The 16820-nt window shown below is 46.8% G+C and overlaps 1 protein-coding gene across 1 annotated transcript in view; it reads right to left on the bottom strand.

Moving 5' to 3' along the window:
* PLXNA4 (plexin A4) overlaps positions 1-16820 on the bottom strand; it is a 457741-nt gene that overhangs the window by 114134 nt on the left and 326787 nt on the right. The window contains exon 5 of the mRNA XM_017532531.2: positions 5124-5224. Within this exon, the coding sequence (XP_017388020.1) occupies positions 5124-5224 (101 nt within the window). The remainder of the gene's footprint in view (positions 1-5123; positions 5225-16820) is intronic.

Here is a 16820-nt window from a genome sequence, read left to right as displayed (position 1 = left end):
CTCACTCTCAACCCCTCTCTCTGTCTCTTTTCCTCTTCCTCCCTTGCTCTCACTCTCTCTCATACACCCTTCTGCTGCCCTTCTCTTCCACAATGCTACCACCACCTCACTCCCTTCAACCACGGGGAAAGTTGGCAAAAGGGACTGAGAAAATGGACTTCTAACACCTCAAGGAACCCTTTTCCTGCTGTCCTGGTCTTCCTGCATGAAGATCAGGCTTGCTGGGGCCACTTAACAAGTGACAGAGTCACTTGGCACAGGGTCTTGCCCATGGTGGGGGCCTAACAAATGCAGTGATTCTAGTAAACTCCCAGCCTGAATCCAAGGCCTGGTTTCCCAAAGCTTTAGGGCAGAGATGACCTAACAGAGTTGCCTTCATATCACAGAGCCTGGCACACTGCCAGGCAAGGAGGGAGAAGGGCAGGTCTGAGAGCTCACGGATAAATGTGTGAGTGTGGACACAGCACTCCCTGGAAGCAATTAAACCTGCCACTCTTGCCACCTGACTCCCTTCCTAGCAAATGTGGGCCCCTCAGAGCAAGCATCCATAGGCTCTCTCTGGCTGCTCTGAACCTCCTGCACTGACCTGCCAGCCTTCTCCTTTCTCTACTGCTGGGCCCACTTCCTCATATGTCTCTCCAAGCCATGGACATCCAGTTTACTCTCATGAAAAGTGAAAGGGAGGGCAGATCAGAAGGAGCAATATCTGGCTTTGACCTGAACCTGAGGAACTAGGGAAGAAAGGCCCGCTGGGAAGCACTTGAAAGGAGAGATCTCTCTGGATGGATTAAGGAAGTGTTCTATATCTTGATAGACATGTGGATTACAGGCGTGTTTGCATTTGTTCAAAGCTTTCAAGCTGTACATGTAAGATCTGTGCATCTCATTCCACCTAAATTTAAAATTGTACCTTTATTGAAAACATCTTAGAAATCGAGGGACCTATTCTACTTATCCAGGACCTGAATTTTACAGCCTGGATTTCAGGACCTCAGAAATCCATACCTGAGGGATTTCAGGCCTTCCCTTAAGGAACTCAAGGACTCATTATGCCTGAGACTGCCACCAGAGATGGGGAGGGTGCCTGCCCTTGTAGCAAGGATATATTCGAGTTTAAGAGGGTGTTTCTAACTTCTAGAGGCACTCTTTGCAAGGGAGCTGTGGGAGAAGGGGGTGGGGAGATAAGATTTTGCCCCCACCTTCTTATAGTTGAAAAGGACCTGGCTCTATGTGGGCCAGGGGGCCCTCCTTGGTCATAACTTTGAGAGGGAGGGAGGATGGATTTACTGAGTGTCTCAGTGGGAAGGCAGCCTTGGCCTATGGGGGCTCTTGAGCTCTGTCCTCCTGGAAGAGTTGGACTTCACCAACTATGTTAGTGCAACTCTCATACATGTGTCTGCCTTCATCAGGTCATGGACATAAACAGGAGGCTCGAGGCCATGAATGACAGCACCTTGACCTGGCAGAGCATCTTGGACCTCTGTAACCTCCCCATCAATCACCTCCTTTTAACTTCGTGCCACCACTGTGAGAAGGTACTGTGCTTCCTCTTTAAAACAAGGATGCAAAGTTTCTGACATATGGAGTTATTGTGGAATCTATTTGCAAATTCAACTAACTGCTAATGTTTATTTGTGACAAAAATTGGTACCTGTGAACACGCACAGGGCAATGGAAAATTTGAGTGATCTGGCACACACACTGCCTGCTGAGGTGGGACAAGGCAGCCTCAGCTTCCTGTGTTAGCTCTGGCCCAATAAACAAGTGTCCTCTTCAAGCCCTATTTAGTGCCACATTTTTCCAATGTTGTTGGTGATTTTGCTGTTTAAAATAGTCCCCGAGTGTAGTGCTGAAGGGCTATCTAGTGATCCTGAGTGCAAGAAGGCCATGGTGTGGCTTATGGAGAAAATAGCTATGTTGGATAAGCCTTGTTCAGGGATGTGTTATGGTGCTGTTGGCAGTGAGGTCAAGCTTAATGAATCAACAATAGATATTATGTGAGATGTCTTTAAACAGAAACACAGACAAAACAAGGTTATAGATGGATTTGCTGATGAAAATGTGACCAGAGGCTCCAAGGAACCTAACCCTGTATTGCTCCTAGGAGCAATGGCTTGGTATTCACTAACTCTGTGTTCCGGCGACTTTACGGAACATAACTACCGTGTGCAATGAGAGCTGACTGTACTTGCTTAAAGCCCCACAACCAGTTTCCAAGGCATGTGAACTTAAGTCCACTGATTTAACTCAGTCTCCCAGTGCTTCAACTCACTGGCTCCACTGTGGCTCCTTGAGCAAGGAGGTGCCAGCAGCAGCAGCAGACAGTGATGACCACAAAGAGAACAACACTTGCACAGGCCCTGCCTTCTTCAAGCCTGAGCTTAACAAGGGCTGGTACTGCATGGACACCAGAAGATGATATACAAGTGTCAGAGTAAAACATGGCACTGGGCTAAAGGGGTGAGGAGGGTCTAGCAGGAGCACCTGCCACTTAGACAAAGGGTGAGAACTCCCCAGGAAGAGAAGCATACAGTTAAAGCAGAGCTATTTGGAAAATCACCGAGGATCCACAGAGTCACAAGAGGTAGGGCACCCATGAACTCACGGTCCTTCCCCAGCCTTGTCTACATTCCTGCCCCACCCTACGCTACATTTACCAGTGTTCCACAGCCCACCAGGCACTGGCACTCATACCATCTCATTTGATTCACCAGTGACTCAGGGAGGTGGGGGAGACAGGCATCATCATGTTCAATTCACAGAGGAGGAGCTGGGATGAGGAGTCTGGACTTGGGGACAGGTGCCCAAACTTCATGTCCATGGCTGTTTTTATGCCACGCTGAGACTGGAACAGCTGGCTTCCCCAGGCAGGCTGGGGGCCCACTTCACAAACTGCCCAGACTTCACCTTGGCCTCCATCCGCCCCTGTTTTCTGCCGCTTGACAGGAGGCAGGTATGATATTACAGAAGGGGAAACTGAGGCCATACAGGAATTAGTATGTTGTGCCTCCTCTTCTCATGCCTGCTTACCTTGCAGCCTGGGGGTGGGAGGTGGGGGTTCTTACAGCCCCTCTGCTGCCTTCTCCAAACCTCGGAGCCCCCTCCATTCACAGGGCTCCATGCTCTGTGGGGCTGGGACAGCACTGTGGGCAGAGACCACAGCTGACATGGAAACTGTCATTGGGCATGGAGTGTCAGGGAGGGACCAGATTTTCTGAATGCCTTTGAATTATGCCAGATAGGAAAGCCCCATGTCAGGATCAGCTGAGCTATCCTCAGCCAAGCAGAAAACAGGGTAGTCAAGGCCCCCAAGTAAGGCAATGAGTTTAGAGGACAGCCCCTTCCTGAGAGGCCTCACTGGGTGAGACAAAAAGAACACGTCTCCTCTCTGCCTTACAAGGTATCATTCAGGGAACTCTTCTGGCCTGATCTGAGCCAATCTGCATTCTGAATGCAACCTTTGCCATCCTCTTCTATGCTGGCCACTCCTAGGCTCCCTTCCTCTCTGTTACCATGCAACTTTTCTCTACACTTGAGTCCATAGTTTCTGATCTGCCTGCGAGTTATATATATTTCAGAAAACACTGGGCGCATTCAGGGTGGTATGGCCATAGACTGAGTTATGTATATTTCAATGCAGCTCAGTAGTTCTTGGCTTTTTTCCACCATACCCTACCTGAGGGATTTCAGATCTTCGCTTAAGGAACTCATGGACTCATTACGCCTGAGACTGACACCCAGAGATGAGGAGGGTGTCTGCTATCTTAGCAAGGATGTATTCGAGTTTAAGCGGGTGTTTCCAACTTTTAGAGACACTCCTTGCAAGAGAGAGGGGGAAAGACAAGGTCCTACCCCTACCTTCTTATAGCTGAAAATTATTGGTAAATGTCATTGGTCATCTCATGCAGTTCAGGTTCTTGGTAGGAAGACTAAAGTACTTCTTAATTTATAATGTTTGTGTCCAGCTCACAAAGTGGCACATTTCAAGTGTTGGCCAGAAACCACAATAGCTGGACTGGAACCAAATTTCTTTAGAGTGAGGATCCAACCATTGTTGGCTTCTCCAGGTACTGATGGCAAGGGTCTTTGGATCCCCAAAGAAAAGCCTTCAGCCTTCTGGTTGTCTCAGCCCTATTCCCACCCCTTGGTTTATTTACCGTTTACCTCCACTATAATGCCATTGCCTTCTTCCTTCTTCTACAAAATAAAACAGAGCCACATAAGAGGAGGCACATTGGCAAGTGGCCAGCACTCAGGCCCAGCTTTACTGGTCCAGTGACTACAGCCCAATGCACTCACAGCCAGCTGATGGTTGACCCCACCTCTTGCGACTCTGTAGATCCCCAGTGATTTTCCAGATAGCTCTGCTTTAACTGTATGCTTCTCTTCCTGGGGAGTTCCCACCCTTTGGCTAAGAGGCAGGTGCTCCTGCCAGACCCTCCTCACCCCTTTAGCCCAGTGACATGTTTTATTCTGACACAGGTATATCTTCTTCTTGTGTCCATGCAGTACTAGCCCTTGTTAAGCACAGGCTTGCAGAAGGAAGGGCCTGTGCAAGTGATTGGGGGCTGCAGTTCAAGTGTCTAGCACCTGTTTGACAGCAGAGGGAGGGTCCTCAGGTGCTACACACTTGAGCTGCAGCCCCCAATCAGAAAATCTTATGGAGATGTTGAAGGAGATGTTAAGGAGATGTGGAATCACTGAAGGGACAGCATATATCTTGTTCATGGTTTTGTGGCCAGCATGAAGTTGAAGGAAAAAAAATCTAATGCCTTTTTCCTGTTGTTCAGTCTTGGAACGTCAGTCTCCAGGCCTGTAATCCACAGTCAGGTAAGTCCAGGAATCCTGCTTCCTCCAGCCCTCCAGTGTATAATTACCCAGCACGACAACCATATCCTGACCTGTCATCATTCCCACACCGCCATCACCATATATTTCTTACGGGAATTTAGCAAATTTAAAGTGAAGTCAGAAAGAACAAAGGAAGGGAGAAAACATTTGGAAAGGATGCAAGGAGGGAAGAGCAAGAATAGACCAGGAGAAAAGATGGATCAAAGGGAAGGGCAGTGATGACAGGGAGAGGAGGAAGTGGGAGGTAGGAGGCGGCCTCCCATGGTACTCACATGTTGTGCAGCACACACCAGCCACAGTGGGGGTCGCCCGAGCCAAGGCACTCGCCGCAGCTCCGATACTGACCACAGGACTCCACAGGGACTCTGGTGAGCTAGGACAGCAGGATAGGGAGAAGGTGGTCAAGATTTTGCAGAACACGTAATAGTGCACTAGAAGCGATGTTGCTCTAAATATCACGTGTATCACCCGAAATGTTGCAGGAGCACAGAAGTGCTTGGAGCTCAGTGTGGGAAGGGACCTTGAGTGACTATGTGTGAGTAGGTGGCCACATATGCATCCGGGGAGACAAGCAGCCGTGTGATTTTCTTAGAAGTCTCCATGAATACAGACTCCATACAGTCCATACTAAGTTGTTAGAAAACATATTTATATAGCGTTCGTTTCTGAAACCCCCAAATATCTCTACAAATGGTCAATTCATCATGTGTTGGTTTCCTATGGATGTAATAAATGCAAATGGCCATTTTCACTCCCTCGTGGTTTCTTTTCCTATAGTGTTTCCCCTTCTTTCCAGTCCTCCTTCAAGTTTCATCATTTTTGCTGCTCCAGAGAGCATTTAGCCTGAGACCAAGACACTTCTCTTTCTCTTCCTCCTTGCCATTTACCAAGATATCATAAGCTCACTCTGTAGCTGTTACTTGCCCGCTCTTTCTTTCCCATAATGTTGGCCAACTGGCTCTAAAAGCTTTCACTATGGTGCTTTCAAAGAGCAGCTGCTGCTATTTCTCCTCCTACCCACACTCTTCATGACTAGAGGCTTCCTCTCCAACCCAAAACTTTATATTAGCTTTCACCAGCCGCCTGTTAATGTAAAATGTTCCACATGACATTTTTGCTTAGCCCAAATGCTTCCATTTCCTGCAGGCTCTTAAATATCTTTTGAATTTGTTCTCCAATGTAGCTTTGCCTTGATGTCTCTTTACATGACTTGCCAGCACCTGCTACATAGTAGGTACTTAATAATGATATACTGGATCAAACAGAGTTATTTTCTTTTTATAGCCTTGGTCTTTATTCTCCATTTTTCCAGTTTCTTCTTTACAAAAAGTTTTTTTTTTTTTTTTTTTTTTTTTTTTTTTCCTTTTTTTTTTTGGGATACCTTTTTTATCTCAATGGAGAATCCTACCTGATGTTTCAGCTTGAGCTAAGGGAATTTGATGTGGCTGTCCTTTTTAATTTCTTGCCATCAGACAATAGGCACAGCAAACTATAAACTGTGCTGACCTGGCTGAACTCTCTCTGTTACATGAGCAAATTCAGAGGCCATGTTTCCCCTGCTGTTTTATGGGGCATATGCCTCTGTAAAATGATGTCCGCTTGGCAGGGGCTACTTGTAACACACACAGGCAAACTGGCACCAGAGCTGCTCAATTAGTCTCCAACCCTCTTTTGGAATTAATTAATAATTAATTCCAAATCCCACATGATCTCTTTTCCCTTAACTTTCTTATTCCCTTTATACATCTTTTTGTTCTCCAAAGTACACACTGACGGTTCTTAATGACCACACTGCGTTTTCACTTCTTTCAAGCAACGCTTTAGCCTCCCTCTCCCATTCTGATGGCTGTGACCTTGACCTTGGTGGCCCTTCCTCCACCTTCTCAGATGTCTTTTTTGCATATTTGGAATTTTATCATTTATTACTGCTCATGTAATCTGCATGGGCCGTGCCTGGAGTCTGCCTATATACGACCTTCCTATCCTACTAATTAACCTAACAATTAGTTCCTTACGAATTACCCACACTGGCTCCACACCAGCCAAGAATTTGCCCTCTTCCTGTTGCGTGTTTAATTTCTCTTTCTACCCCTTAAGTGAGCACAGACATGCTAGTCATGTAAGCATATAAATAGTTTGGCTCCTAACCCAAAGTACCCGGACACCTAAGAATTCATGAGTGGTAATGAGGTTCACTAGCTATTTTCAATATTTCCCAAAGCCTAATGGAAATTGAATTGTTGCTGTTTTATGTTTTTTATGCATACTCAGTGATGTACATCTCATATTAAAAATAGAAAATATATTACTTAATAAATACAGTTTGTTTAGTAGATAGAATATTTCAAAACATAACACACAGAGGGAAAAAATAATAAAAGGAACCATAAATGGTGAAAGTCGGGAACCATAAGTACACAACGATGTTTTCATATGTTCCAGCTGCTTGTCTAGCACTCCATATTTTGCATGGGCTTAAACGGAAAATCATGCCTTGCTCAATCAAAAGCATTTTCTTGCTCTAAACTTAATTACCATCCTCCCCAGTTTCTCTCATTGACAAGTTCTGTAAGCTGCTTTGGACGGAATGTGCCCGGGGGTTCCGGGATGTTCCACATCAAGTCAAGAGCCAGCTGCTTGGTGAATCTGAAATTCTCAAAAACGTTTGCATTGGGAATCTTAGAAATATCTTGAAACTGGTGTTTTAATAATGTCCATACCCTGGAATCATCAAGTCCCTCCCCTTGATTTTAAACATGAGTCATTTTTTTGTTGTGCTGGAAAGCATGCAAGAGCCCTCAGAGCTAGGTTCAAATTCTGGCTCAACATGGAGATAAAAATCCCCCTCCCCGCCCCAACCCAATTCAGTTTCCCAAAGCACAGGTGATGATGCAATGGTTTCGTAAATGGTCTGGCACTTCATAAGGGACAGCTATGATGGATTGCTGCTGTCCTTGTTATTAATATCTCAATCCTCCTTGTATTGTCACCTCCCCGCTATATGCCAGAAAACCGCTTGGACAGTTTTCCCAGGCCTCGGGAACTCTGTTGGATATTCAACAGACCTGGGAGAACTTTTCTCTTTTAGTATCTTGATGGTGTCATTTCCTCCTTGAACTGTGATATTTGCCCCTAAACCATTCATTGCTTCACCCTTTGGATGAAACCTGGAGCCACCTCATTTCCAGGACTTATTCACTATCTTTACTAGCTTCTGGAACAGCTATCTGCTTTTCTTAGCTTCTCATGTGGGTGGGTCCATATGAGACAGGAACACAGTTCTGCACAGGTATGATGAGCCCTGGGTTCTACCACCACTCTGCCCCCAGCTTCCTGAGTGAACCTGGACAAGTCTCCCTCTGGGCTTCTTTTTGGTCATCAAATGAGGGACTGGGCAGGTTAGTTCTGAATTCCCTTTCAGTCCTAACATCCTAAGTCCTTGTCAATGCTCCAACAAAGTCTCTCGGGTCAACCTCATCTTACTTTTTTGGTTTTCATGGACATGTATAAGAATGGCATCAGGTCCACCTTCAAAAAACGTTCTCTTAAAAGCAATCATCCAGACATTCAGAGCTTTCTCATTTTGAAGACAAACAATCCAACTTTCTTAATCTTTCCTACAGAATCTTTCTGTTTATGCATTATGACTCTCTTCTGAACTTGATCTAGGTTTTCTTCACTCTTTTTAAAGTGTGGACATTCAAACTGGGAAGCCAACAGGATTCTGACAGTTGGAGTAGAAAGGTTACCATTATTTGAAAAGTAGGTACCACCTCCCTCCCTTTGCCAGGACCTTCCGAAGGAAGGTCAGGACCAGGCCCCACCATCAGGCAATAGTCTCCAGCATGGCCAAGGCCTCCCAGGCTGCCTGCTCACCTCCCAGCCTCACTGCTTTGCCTCACTTTCTACCCCATGGTTAATTCTGCAAAGCATCAGAATTTTGTCTAATACTTTAAATCACTTTTGAAAACTGGATTTAGTCCAACCATTTAGCTCACTATAAATGTATCCCCTCCTGTCCCCAGTTACCATCCTCACCTTGCTAGTACGTTGCACAGGTGGCCAGATGGCTTCTGAGCCACCTTGCCTCTATGATTCTCTCGCCCCAAATACCTAGACTTACCACTCACACCCTTATGCCATACAAATCTGCCTCTCCCATTCCCTTATCTCCAGCTCCTCTCCTGACCCTAGAACACAAACCACTCCAGATGCAGAGCCACACGATTAATTAAAACCACCCCACGCTGATTAAAGTCTTAAGCTGCAGTGCCAGGCATGCTAATTAACTGAGTGAGGGAATTCAGACCACAGGAAGAGATGAAAAAAGAAAGTAATAGGGGCGGGAGAGGGACTTCTGTTTGGAGAACAAATCAGATGGTGACGTGACCTAAGCTCCCATAACGATAGATTGTCTCAGATACCACAGAATATTGAGGTCTGTCCCCTGGCCACCAGACCCTAGCAAAGGTGTTGATTGATGTGGCTGCAACTTCACTCTCGCTGCTTCTAGAGATGGGAGCCCCATCACCTCTGGGGACCTTTTGTGCATAAACTGTGCTGGGGGAGCCTCCCTTGGGTGCAGGGTTAGGGTGGGGTCTGCACAGCATTGTCCTGGCTTTGTACCAAAACTTATTAGGCAGCTTAGCAGTTCCTCCAAAAGTTAAACAGAATTACTATGTGATCCAGCAATTTTGTTTCTGGGAACACTGCAAAACAACCAGAAGGGTCTTACAGAGACATTTTCATACTCAGATTCATAGTGGAATTATTCACAATAGCCAAAAGATGGAAGCAACCCAAATGTCCATCAACAAACAGATGAATGGACAAACAATAGGTGGTATATCCATACAACAGAATATTATTCAGCCTTAAAAAGCAGCAAATTCTGACACATGCTACAACACGGATAAACCTTGAGGACATGATGCTAAGTGAAATAAGTCAGACACAAAAAGACAAATACTGCATGATTCCACTTATGTGAGGTACCTAAAGTAGTCAGATTCATAGCGACAGAAAGTAGGATGGTGGTTGCCAGGGACTGGGGAAGGGAGGAATAAGGAGTTACTCTTTAATGGGCAAAGACTTTCTGTTTTGGGCAGATGCAAAAGTTCAGGAGAGGGAGAGTGGTGATGCTTACACCACAGTGTTAGGGTACTTGCAAATGCACACTTAGAAACAATTAACACTGTGGATTTTGTTATGTATATTTTACTACAATAAAAAAAATTGAAATAATCCTTTTGAGTGGACTTCACAAATGATTTCATCTTCAGTATGGCAGTGTGGATATGAAAACACCCATTCTCACTGTTCACAATAGCAAAGACTTGGAACCAACCCAAATGCCCATCAATGATAGACTGGATAAAGAAAATGTGGCACATATACACCATAGAATACTATGCAGCCATAAAAATGGATGAGTTCATGTCATTTGCAGGAGCATGGATGAAGCTAGAAATCATCATTCTCAGCAAACTAACACAAGAACAGAGAACCAAACACCGCATGTTTTCACTCATAAATGGGAGTTTAACAATGAGAACACATGAACACAGGGAGGGGAACATCACACACCAGGGCCTGTTGGGGGTGTCGAGGGCTACGGGAGGGTTAGCATTGGGAGAAATACCTAATGTAGATGACGGGCTGATGGGTGCAGCAAACCACCATGGCACGGGTATATCTATTTAACAGGCCTACACATTCTGCACATGTACCCCAGAACTTAAAGTATAATAATAATAAAAAAGAAAACACCTGTTCTCTGCTTAGCTCCTTGGGTCAGAGGGGAACAGCTTTCTGCTGGTAGACTAATACTGTCATGTTTATGAAATATTCTGAGATCTTTCAGTGAAAAGATAGGTATCGCTACTCTTTTCAATGTAATCTCAAATGGACAAAGCCTTTTGGATAAATGTCTCCTATCATGTATCATTACATACCTGGCCCTGTCTTTCTCAAGCTCTGTATACCTGTTTCCTGATTTGGAAAAATAATGCCATAGCCTTGTTCTTCCTGGAACTTTTCCTTACCTCCCAAAAGGCCTAGATGAGGTGCTCCACTTCCAATAACTCACCCGAGGCCAAACAGCCCCCGACTTTAGAAACTTCTCCTGCTGTTGTTCAGCCTGTGCTTTGGTGTTTTTCATTCTCAGTTATAGCCAGAAGCCGCCCATGTTCCCGTCCCCACTTACACTTCCTTTCCCCCTAGATCACCTTTCTGGGAATCAGGGTGGTTTTATCCTTTTGCCACCAAGGTAAGCTTCCTTAAATAATATAATGTAGTTTGGTCTGGTTTTAAACGACTGTAAATAGAATTATCATTTGCTGTTGTACATGCAATCATGGTCATCATCACCACCACCATCTTCCTAACCTGTCTAGTCCCAAAGGCCACGAATTTACAAAACAATGGCCCAGCATTGGAAGGCAACGGATGGCTGAGAAGATAGCAAAGGCTCCCACATCAGATTTCAAGTCATAGCCTTGGTCTTCATAAGTCTCGTCATCTGATGAGCTGAGCCCATTGCTTGGGGACCTGGGAGCCTGGGGATCCTCCATGGCAGCTGGAGGGATTTTTACAGTTTCTGAATCCTGGCCCCCACTGCCCAACTCCCGCCTGGTTTCCCTGATATTTCGAAAGGTGCTTTCCTCTGGCAATAGGGTCCCACTCTGCCTGCTGCTGCTCACATTCCGAAGGGTGCCTGCTGTTCTGCTGATTACATTCAGAAATCTTCCATAGATATAGCATGCAGTCTCTGTGTGTATCTCTAATTTGTTTGAGCGTTTGACATTCTGGTCAAAATGTGAGTTATGACTCCATTTCTACTCTTATAATTGGATGCTAATGCCACGATGGCTACACTGAGCCTGATGGTTGGAGTTAATTTAAATATCCAAAAAGTTTCTTAAGTACCCAATTTCCTTCACAATTGTCAAAAAAGAAAGAAAATAAGAGGCAAGATGACCCATTAAGAAACTTCAAGAGGCTGCTGGAGAAACTGTCAAGCTGTGCAGATGCCGCTCTTGGTGCTGTGCCTCATGCTGGCCTTCCTTACCGCTGTCCCCGAGCACAGGAAGTAGAGTTGAGAAAAGTGAGTCCTTTTCTGGCAAATTCTAAGCTTAGTAATACACATGGATCTCAGTGGCATGGTCTCGGGGAGCTCCTCAAAGCATCTCCACCAGCCTTGATTTCCTTTGGTTACCACTAGCTGCCTTTCCAGGCTTTATTTCTGCTGGCCTGGGACCACACAGAGGTTTTGTGGAGTCTCCCTGTGATGGCTCGAAGGCCCTAGCTGCCAGGGCTGCAATTAGTGGCTGAGCAGTGGCTCAAGGAGCCCTGCCCATTTCAAGTCACTCCACATGCCTGGAACTGTGTCACTCCCTGTCTTTTTGCTCAAAGGTGGCAGGTGTTTCCGAACCTGGTTAACTGGTAAGAGGGGCAGATGCCAGGAGGCTAGCCCCAGGCTGTGGCAGATTGTATTGAGTCTCAATTCTTCACTCCCTAAAAAGAAGACTTTTATGTCCCCACCCCTATGGCCTCGTGGTGAATAGATAAGTGGTATGCACTGCCCCACCTCTTGGCTTGGGGCAAAGCCTCAGGACTTGACCGGCCAATGGGGTAGTAGGAATCACCTGGCAAATGAATGCTTCAGATGTGCTCATGTGCTCATCTTTGCCCTCTGTGCTTCTGTCATTGCCCTCTGTGCTTCTGTCATTGCCATGAGAAAAGCTTCCCGAGGTGGCTGTTTCCTCTTCAACCTGGGCCCCAGATGAACCCATGTTGGGAGAGAACTGAGCCCAACACACAGCCAGGCAACAACCCCAGCTGACGTAGCAGCTTGAAGCAGAACTGCCCAGCAAAGTTGAACTGCCCATGGCTTTGCAGAGCTATGAGTGTGAGAATTCATGTCTATTGTATGCAACTGAGTTTTGGGCTGGTTTGTTACAAAGCTTTATTGTGGCAATAGCTAGCTGATACACAGGTGCTGGGCAGAAAGTTACACCATGATGCAAAGGTCCCATGAGAGGTAGAGGGGGGAGGTCAGTCAAATGGAGGAGGAAGGCTGCAGTGTGGTAGCTTCTTTCCACCCCGTGCTTCACATAGGTCGTGCAGACACTGAGCACGTATGTACCCAGAACAAGTTCAGAAATTATTGAAAACTGGCCTAACATGATAAATGACCCTTCTCACTACCTCCCACGCCGGCCATGCTCTCTTAACTCTATGGTCATAGATCCATAGATCTCGGGAAAATCCAGCCCCTGAGCAAAGTACCGAAGATGACTTTGGGAAGAGAATGCAGCCCTCCAGATGTGGTCAGCTGACCAGAAGCGCAGATGTGCTTCAGAACCCCTGTACTGACCGTCTGGCTGCCCCAGTGTCGGAAAATGATATTTTTCTACTTGACAGCAGTAAAAGCTCCTTAGGAATGGTTTGTGTTGAGCTCTGCAACTCCTCCTGCTGGTGCTTGGGCCATGGGGCCAATCCAGCTGGGGCCTCACTTGAGGGTGGACAGAGGCACAGGGTCAAGGGCAGTGGCCCTGGCTATCACCGTTGTCCCTACCTGCCTCTAGGCAGGACCTCTGGGGTCAAGGCCAACATATTTAGAATAGCAAAGGCAATCGCCCCAGGGCATGAGGCTTGGGGAGCTGAGATTCCAATCTGTAATCTAGTCTGTGTGTCTGGGTGACCTTGAACAAAATCTTCCCACTTATTATGCCTCATTTGATTCATTTTCAGATTAGGGGGACCCAGTCCTCAAGGAATTGGTCAGAAAATACTACCAATACACATGATTTGAGAAGCTTCTTGTAAACGAAAAGTAGCAGATGTTGCGGAGGGCTGCAATTTGCTGCTATTAATAAGAATAAATGCCTAATAGGAAGCCAGTTTGCTCCGGGAACTCGGACAGCCAAGGAGCAAGTGCCGACGCCGGAATCATCAACATATGTTGGTCCTCATTAGCAAACGGCAGTAGCTGGGAAGCTGGGCAAGGAGCTCTCAGCGTGCTTTCTGCAGAGCCTCGAGAAATCACCCCATCCTCAGGCTTCCCGGTGTGGGCTGCGCTGCAATGGCACGTGACCATTATTAGCCAGACCCTCTTACCAAGCGGGAGAGCGATCCCCTTCCCTGCTGCACAGATGGAGAAGCTGTAGTCCAGAGAGGCTGAGCAGCTTGCCCAAGGTCATGCAGCAGGGGTGGTGGCAAAGGTGGAAACTGAAACGAAGCTGGAGCTGGAGCCTGCCCTCAGGCCTGCCAGACACCACTGGCTCCTGGAACATAGCACAGGGGATTGAGAAACCTGTGGTCCCTCCGCTGAACCCAGGTCCTGTGTTGAAAACTTCACAGCATTACAGGCTGCTTACTATACCAGCAGGAAGGTCTGGCTGAGTTCAGGGGCTGAGGAGCCCCTCCTGTGGGCAGATCACCAAGTAGCAGCCCTAAAGAGAGAATGACCATTGGTCTCAGCATAGCCTACTCCTCCAGGGAGGCTTCCATGCTTCTTCAAATGTGATTAGGGAGAAAAACAGTGTGAAATAGCTTTTTCTCTAGGACAAGCGAGAAGGAAAGATTGGGGGAAAGACAGACCTGGGTTTGGATCCTGGCTCTGCCACCACTGTGTGACTTGGACAACTCATTTAGCTTCATCAAGCCTCTGTTTCCTCATCTAAGCACCCTGATGGGTTGTTTTGAAGATTAATTGGGATGACACATACGAATGTGTTAGTGCTAATGACAACTCTGTTGTTCCAGCATCTTCCTCAGATAAAACGCCCCTGTGATGGGTATATGCAAAGTCATCTCCCTTCACTTCACTACACCTAGTACCCAGCTCATGCACAGCAAATGAGGAAAGTGAATGAATGTTTGCATGCATGCATTCATAAATAAGTGAATGAATGAATTTGGTTCCTGTTACACACCTACATATTCCAAGAATCCCCTGGAGATCATTTATTTGGCAATCTTGGCTCTACTCTAAAACCTATCATTTCTGGATTACTGCCACAGATTAATCTCTCAGTGTAAAGGTTAAATCTTCTCCTTTCTCTGAGCTCTCATGCTCACATTCACGCACAGGCTCAGGGGGCCCAACTTCCTGACTTCCGGGGCTGTAGGGTTGCAACATGTGAGTTTCTTTAGGTAGGCAGATCCCATGCATTTGACAGAGGAGACTGCAGCCCCAGAGCAGCCCCGCCAACATGGAGGTGAAAAGGAACAGAGGATGGGAGGAGGGTTCTGGCATTCACAGAGTTAACAAGCTGAGCGGGACCTTGGAAACATTCTAGCTGCCAATCCTCTCATTTTTCAGGTGAAGCTCAGTTGCTGCAGGGATTTGTCCAAGGCCACATGGCTACCAATACTATTTATTTGATACCCAGTTCCTAGATATGGACTCCTGGCCAAGATGCTCATTCTTGACCCAGTGTTAAGGTCAGGGCTGAAGCAGGGGCAGAGCCTCAGGGACCCACATCCTAGAGGAAAATGCAAGTCTCCCTCCCCATGCCCAAGCCCAGCAGGTGGGAAGGGGCCCTTGTCCTGGGGATCAAAGTGCTGCTTCTGTTCCAGCCATCTTTTAGCAAGTGACACAGACAAAGACTATGGTCCCTTCTGAACTGGGACCGGGGACCTGCTGTTGTGAGTTTCCCAAGCACAGCCTGCTCAATGGAAGCCTTTGTTCCTGCAGCCAAGAAGAAGGCAGGGAGGGGCTGGCACAGGGACACCTAACTCCTGGCCCAGGCAGCAGAGCCAAGCTAGTCCCCCAGCATATGCTGAGACTCCCTGGCTGGCTGGCACTGACTCCTTGTGGAAGGTGGCAGGGCAAGCTGAACGGGCACTCCATTCTCCATCTAGCACCTCACGCTTCTCTCTGACTTCCTTCTAGCAAGGGCTCTGCTGACCAGCATCCCCAGCAATGCTCTAGCTGTTCAAACCACAAAAACAGCGTGTATAAATTATATATTTGAGAAGTGGCGTTTGCACACACCTATGGGTAGAAGTGTTCTGGACCACTGGAGCATGTTTGCAAATAAACATGTCTTTCCCCGCAGGTAACCCTGGTTGGGTATAAGGCTTCTCTGGCTAGGAGACAAACATCTTTTTTCAAAAAGATTTGACTTTGGGAGAAGTCATGGTGCTCAAATGAATGGAAACTGATAGCCCTCAAGGAGAACCTTCTAGGTCCATCAACATAGGGGCCCCACTCTCAGGAGACCAGGTGCTACTGGCTTCTAGGAGGCAGAGATGACGGATGACCCGAGGGATCCTGAATCGTTTTCCTTTCCACCTATCTCCTGCCTCGAGGTACCTGCTTAACTCTCCTGAACTTACATGAGCTTCAATTTCGGGATCAGGGCCCAGACTGCTGCCTGGGAAAGATGAAGAGGGCCCACTCTCTGGTGTCTGGGTCATCCTGGACACAGGTCATCTTTGCCTACACAGGCAAAATGCATCTTCTTCATCAAGCGATGTGGCTTTGAGGGCATTTTCCAGTAATCATTCAAATATGAAAGGACAATAGCTAAAGTAACAGCATTCTAAAAGGTTTGTTTTTCTTTTTTTTTTCTTTTTTGAGACGGAGTTTCCCTCTGTCACCCAGGCTGGAGTGCAGTGGCACGATCTTGGCTCACTGCAACCTCCTCCTCCCAGGTACAAGTGATTCTCCTGCCTCAGCCTCCCCAGTAGCTGGGACTACAGGTGTCCGCTACCACGCCCAGCTAATTTTTGTATTTTTAGTAGAGACGAGGTTTCACCATATTGGCCAGGATGGTCTTGATCTCGTGACCTCATGATCCACACGCCTTGGCCTCCCAAAGTGCTGGGATTACAGGCATGAGCCACCGCGCCCAGCCTCTAAAAGGTTTTTATGCCTTATACACTGTCGGTGAGAGTTTAGATTAGTGCAACCATTTTGAGGAGTAATTTGGCAGTTATTACTAAAACCTAAAATGACC

The sequence above is a fragment of the Cebus imitator genome, unplaced genomic scaffold (assembly GCF_001604975.1).
Source record: "Cebus imitator isolate Cc_AM_T3 unplaced genomic scaffold, Cebus_imitator-1.0 Scaffold77, whole genome shotgun sequence".
Lineage (NCBI taxonomy): Eukaryota > Metazoa > Chordata > Mammalia > Primates > Cebidae > Cebus > Cebus imitator.
This window is presented reverse-complemented; position numbering and strand designations above follow the sequence as displayed.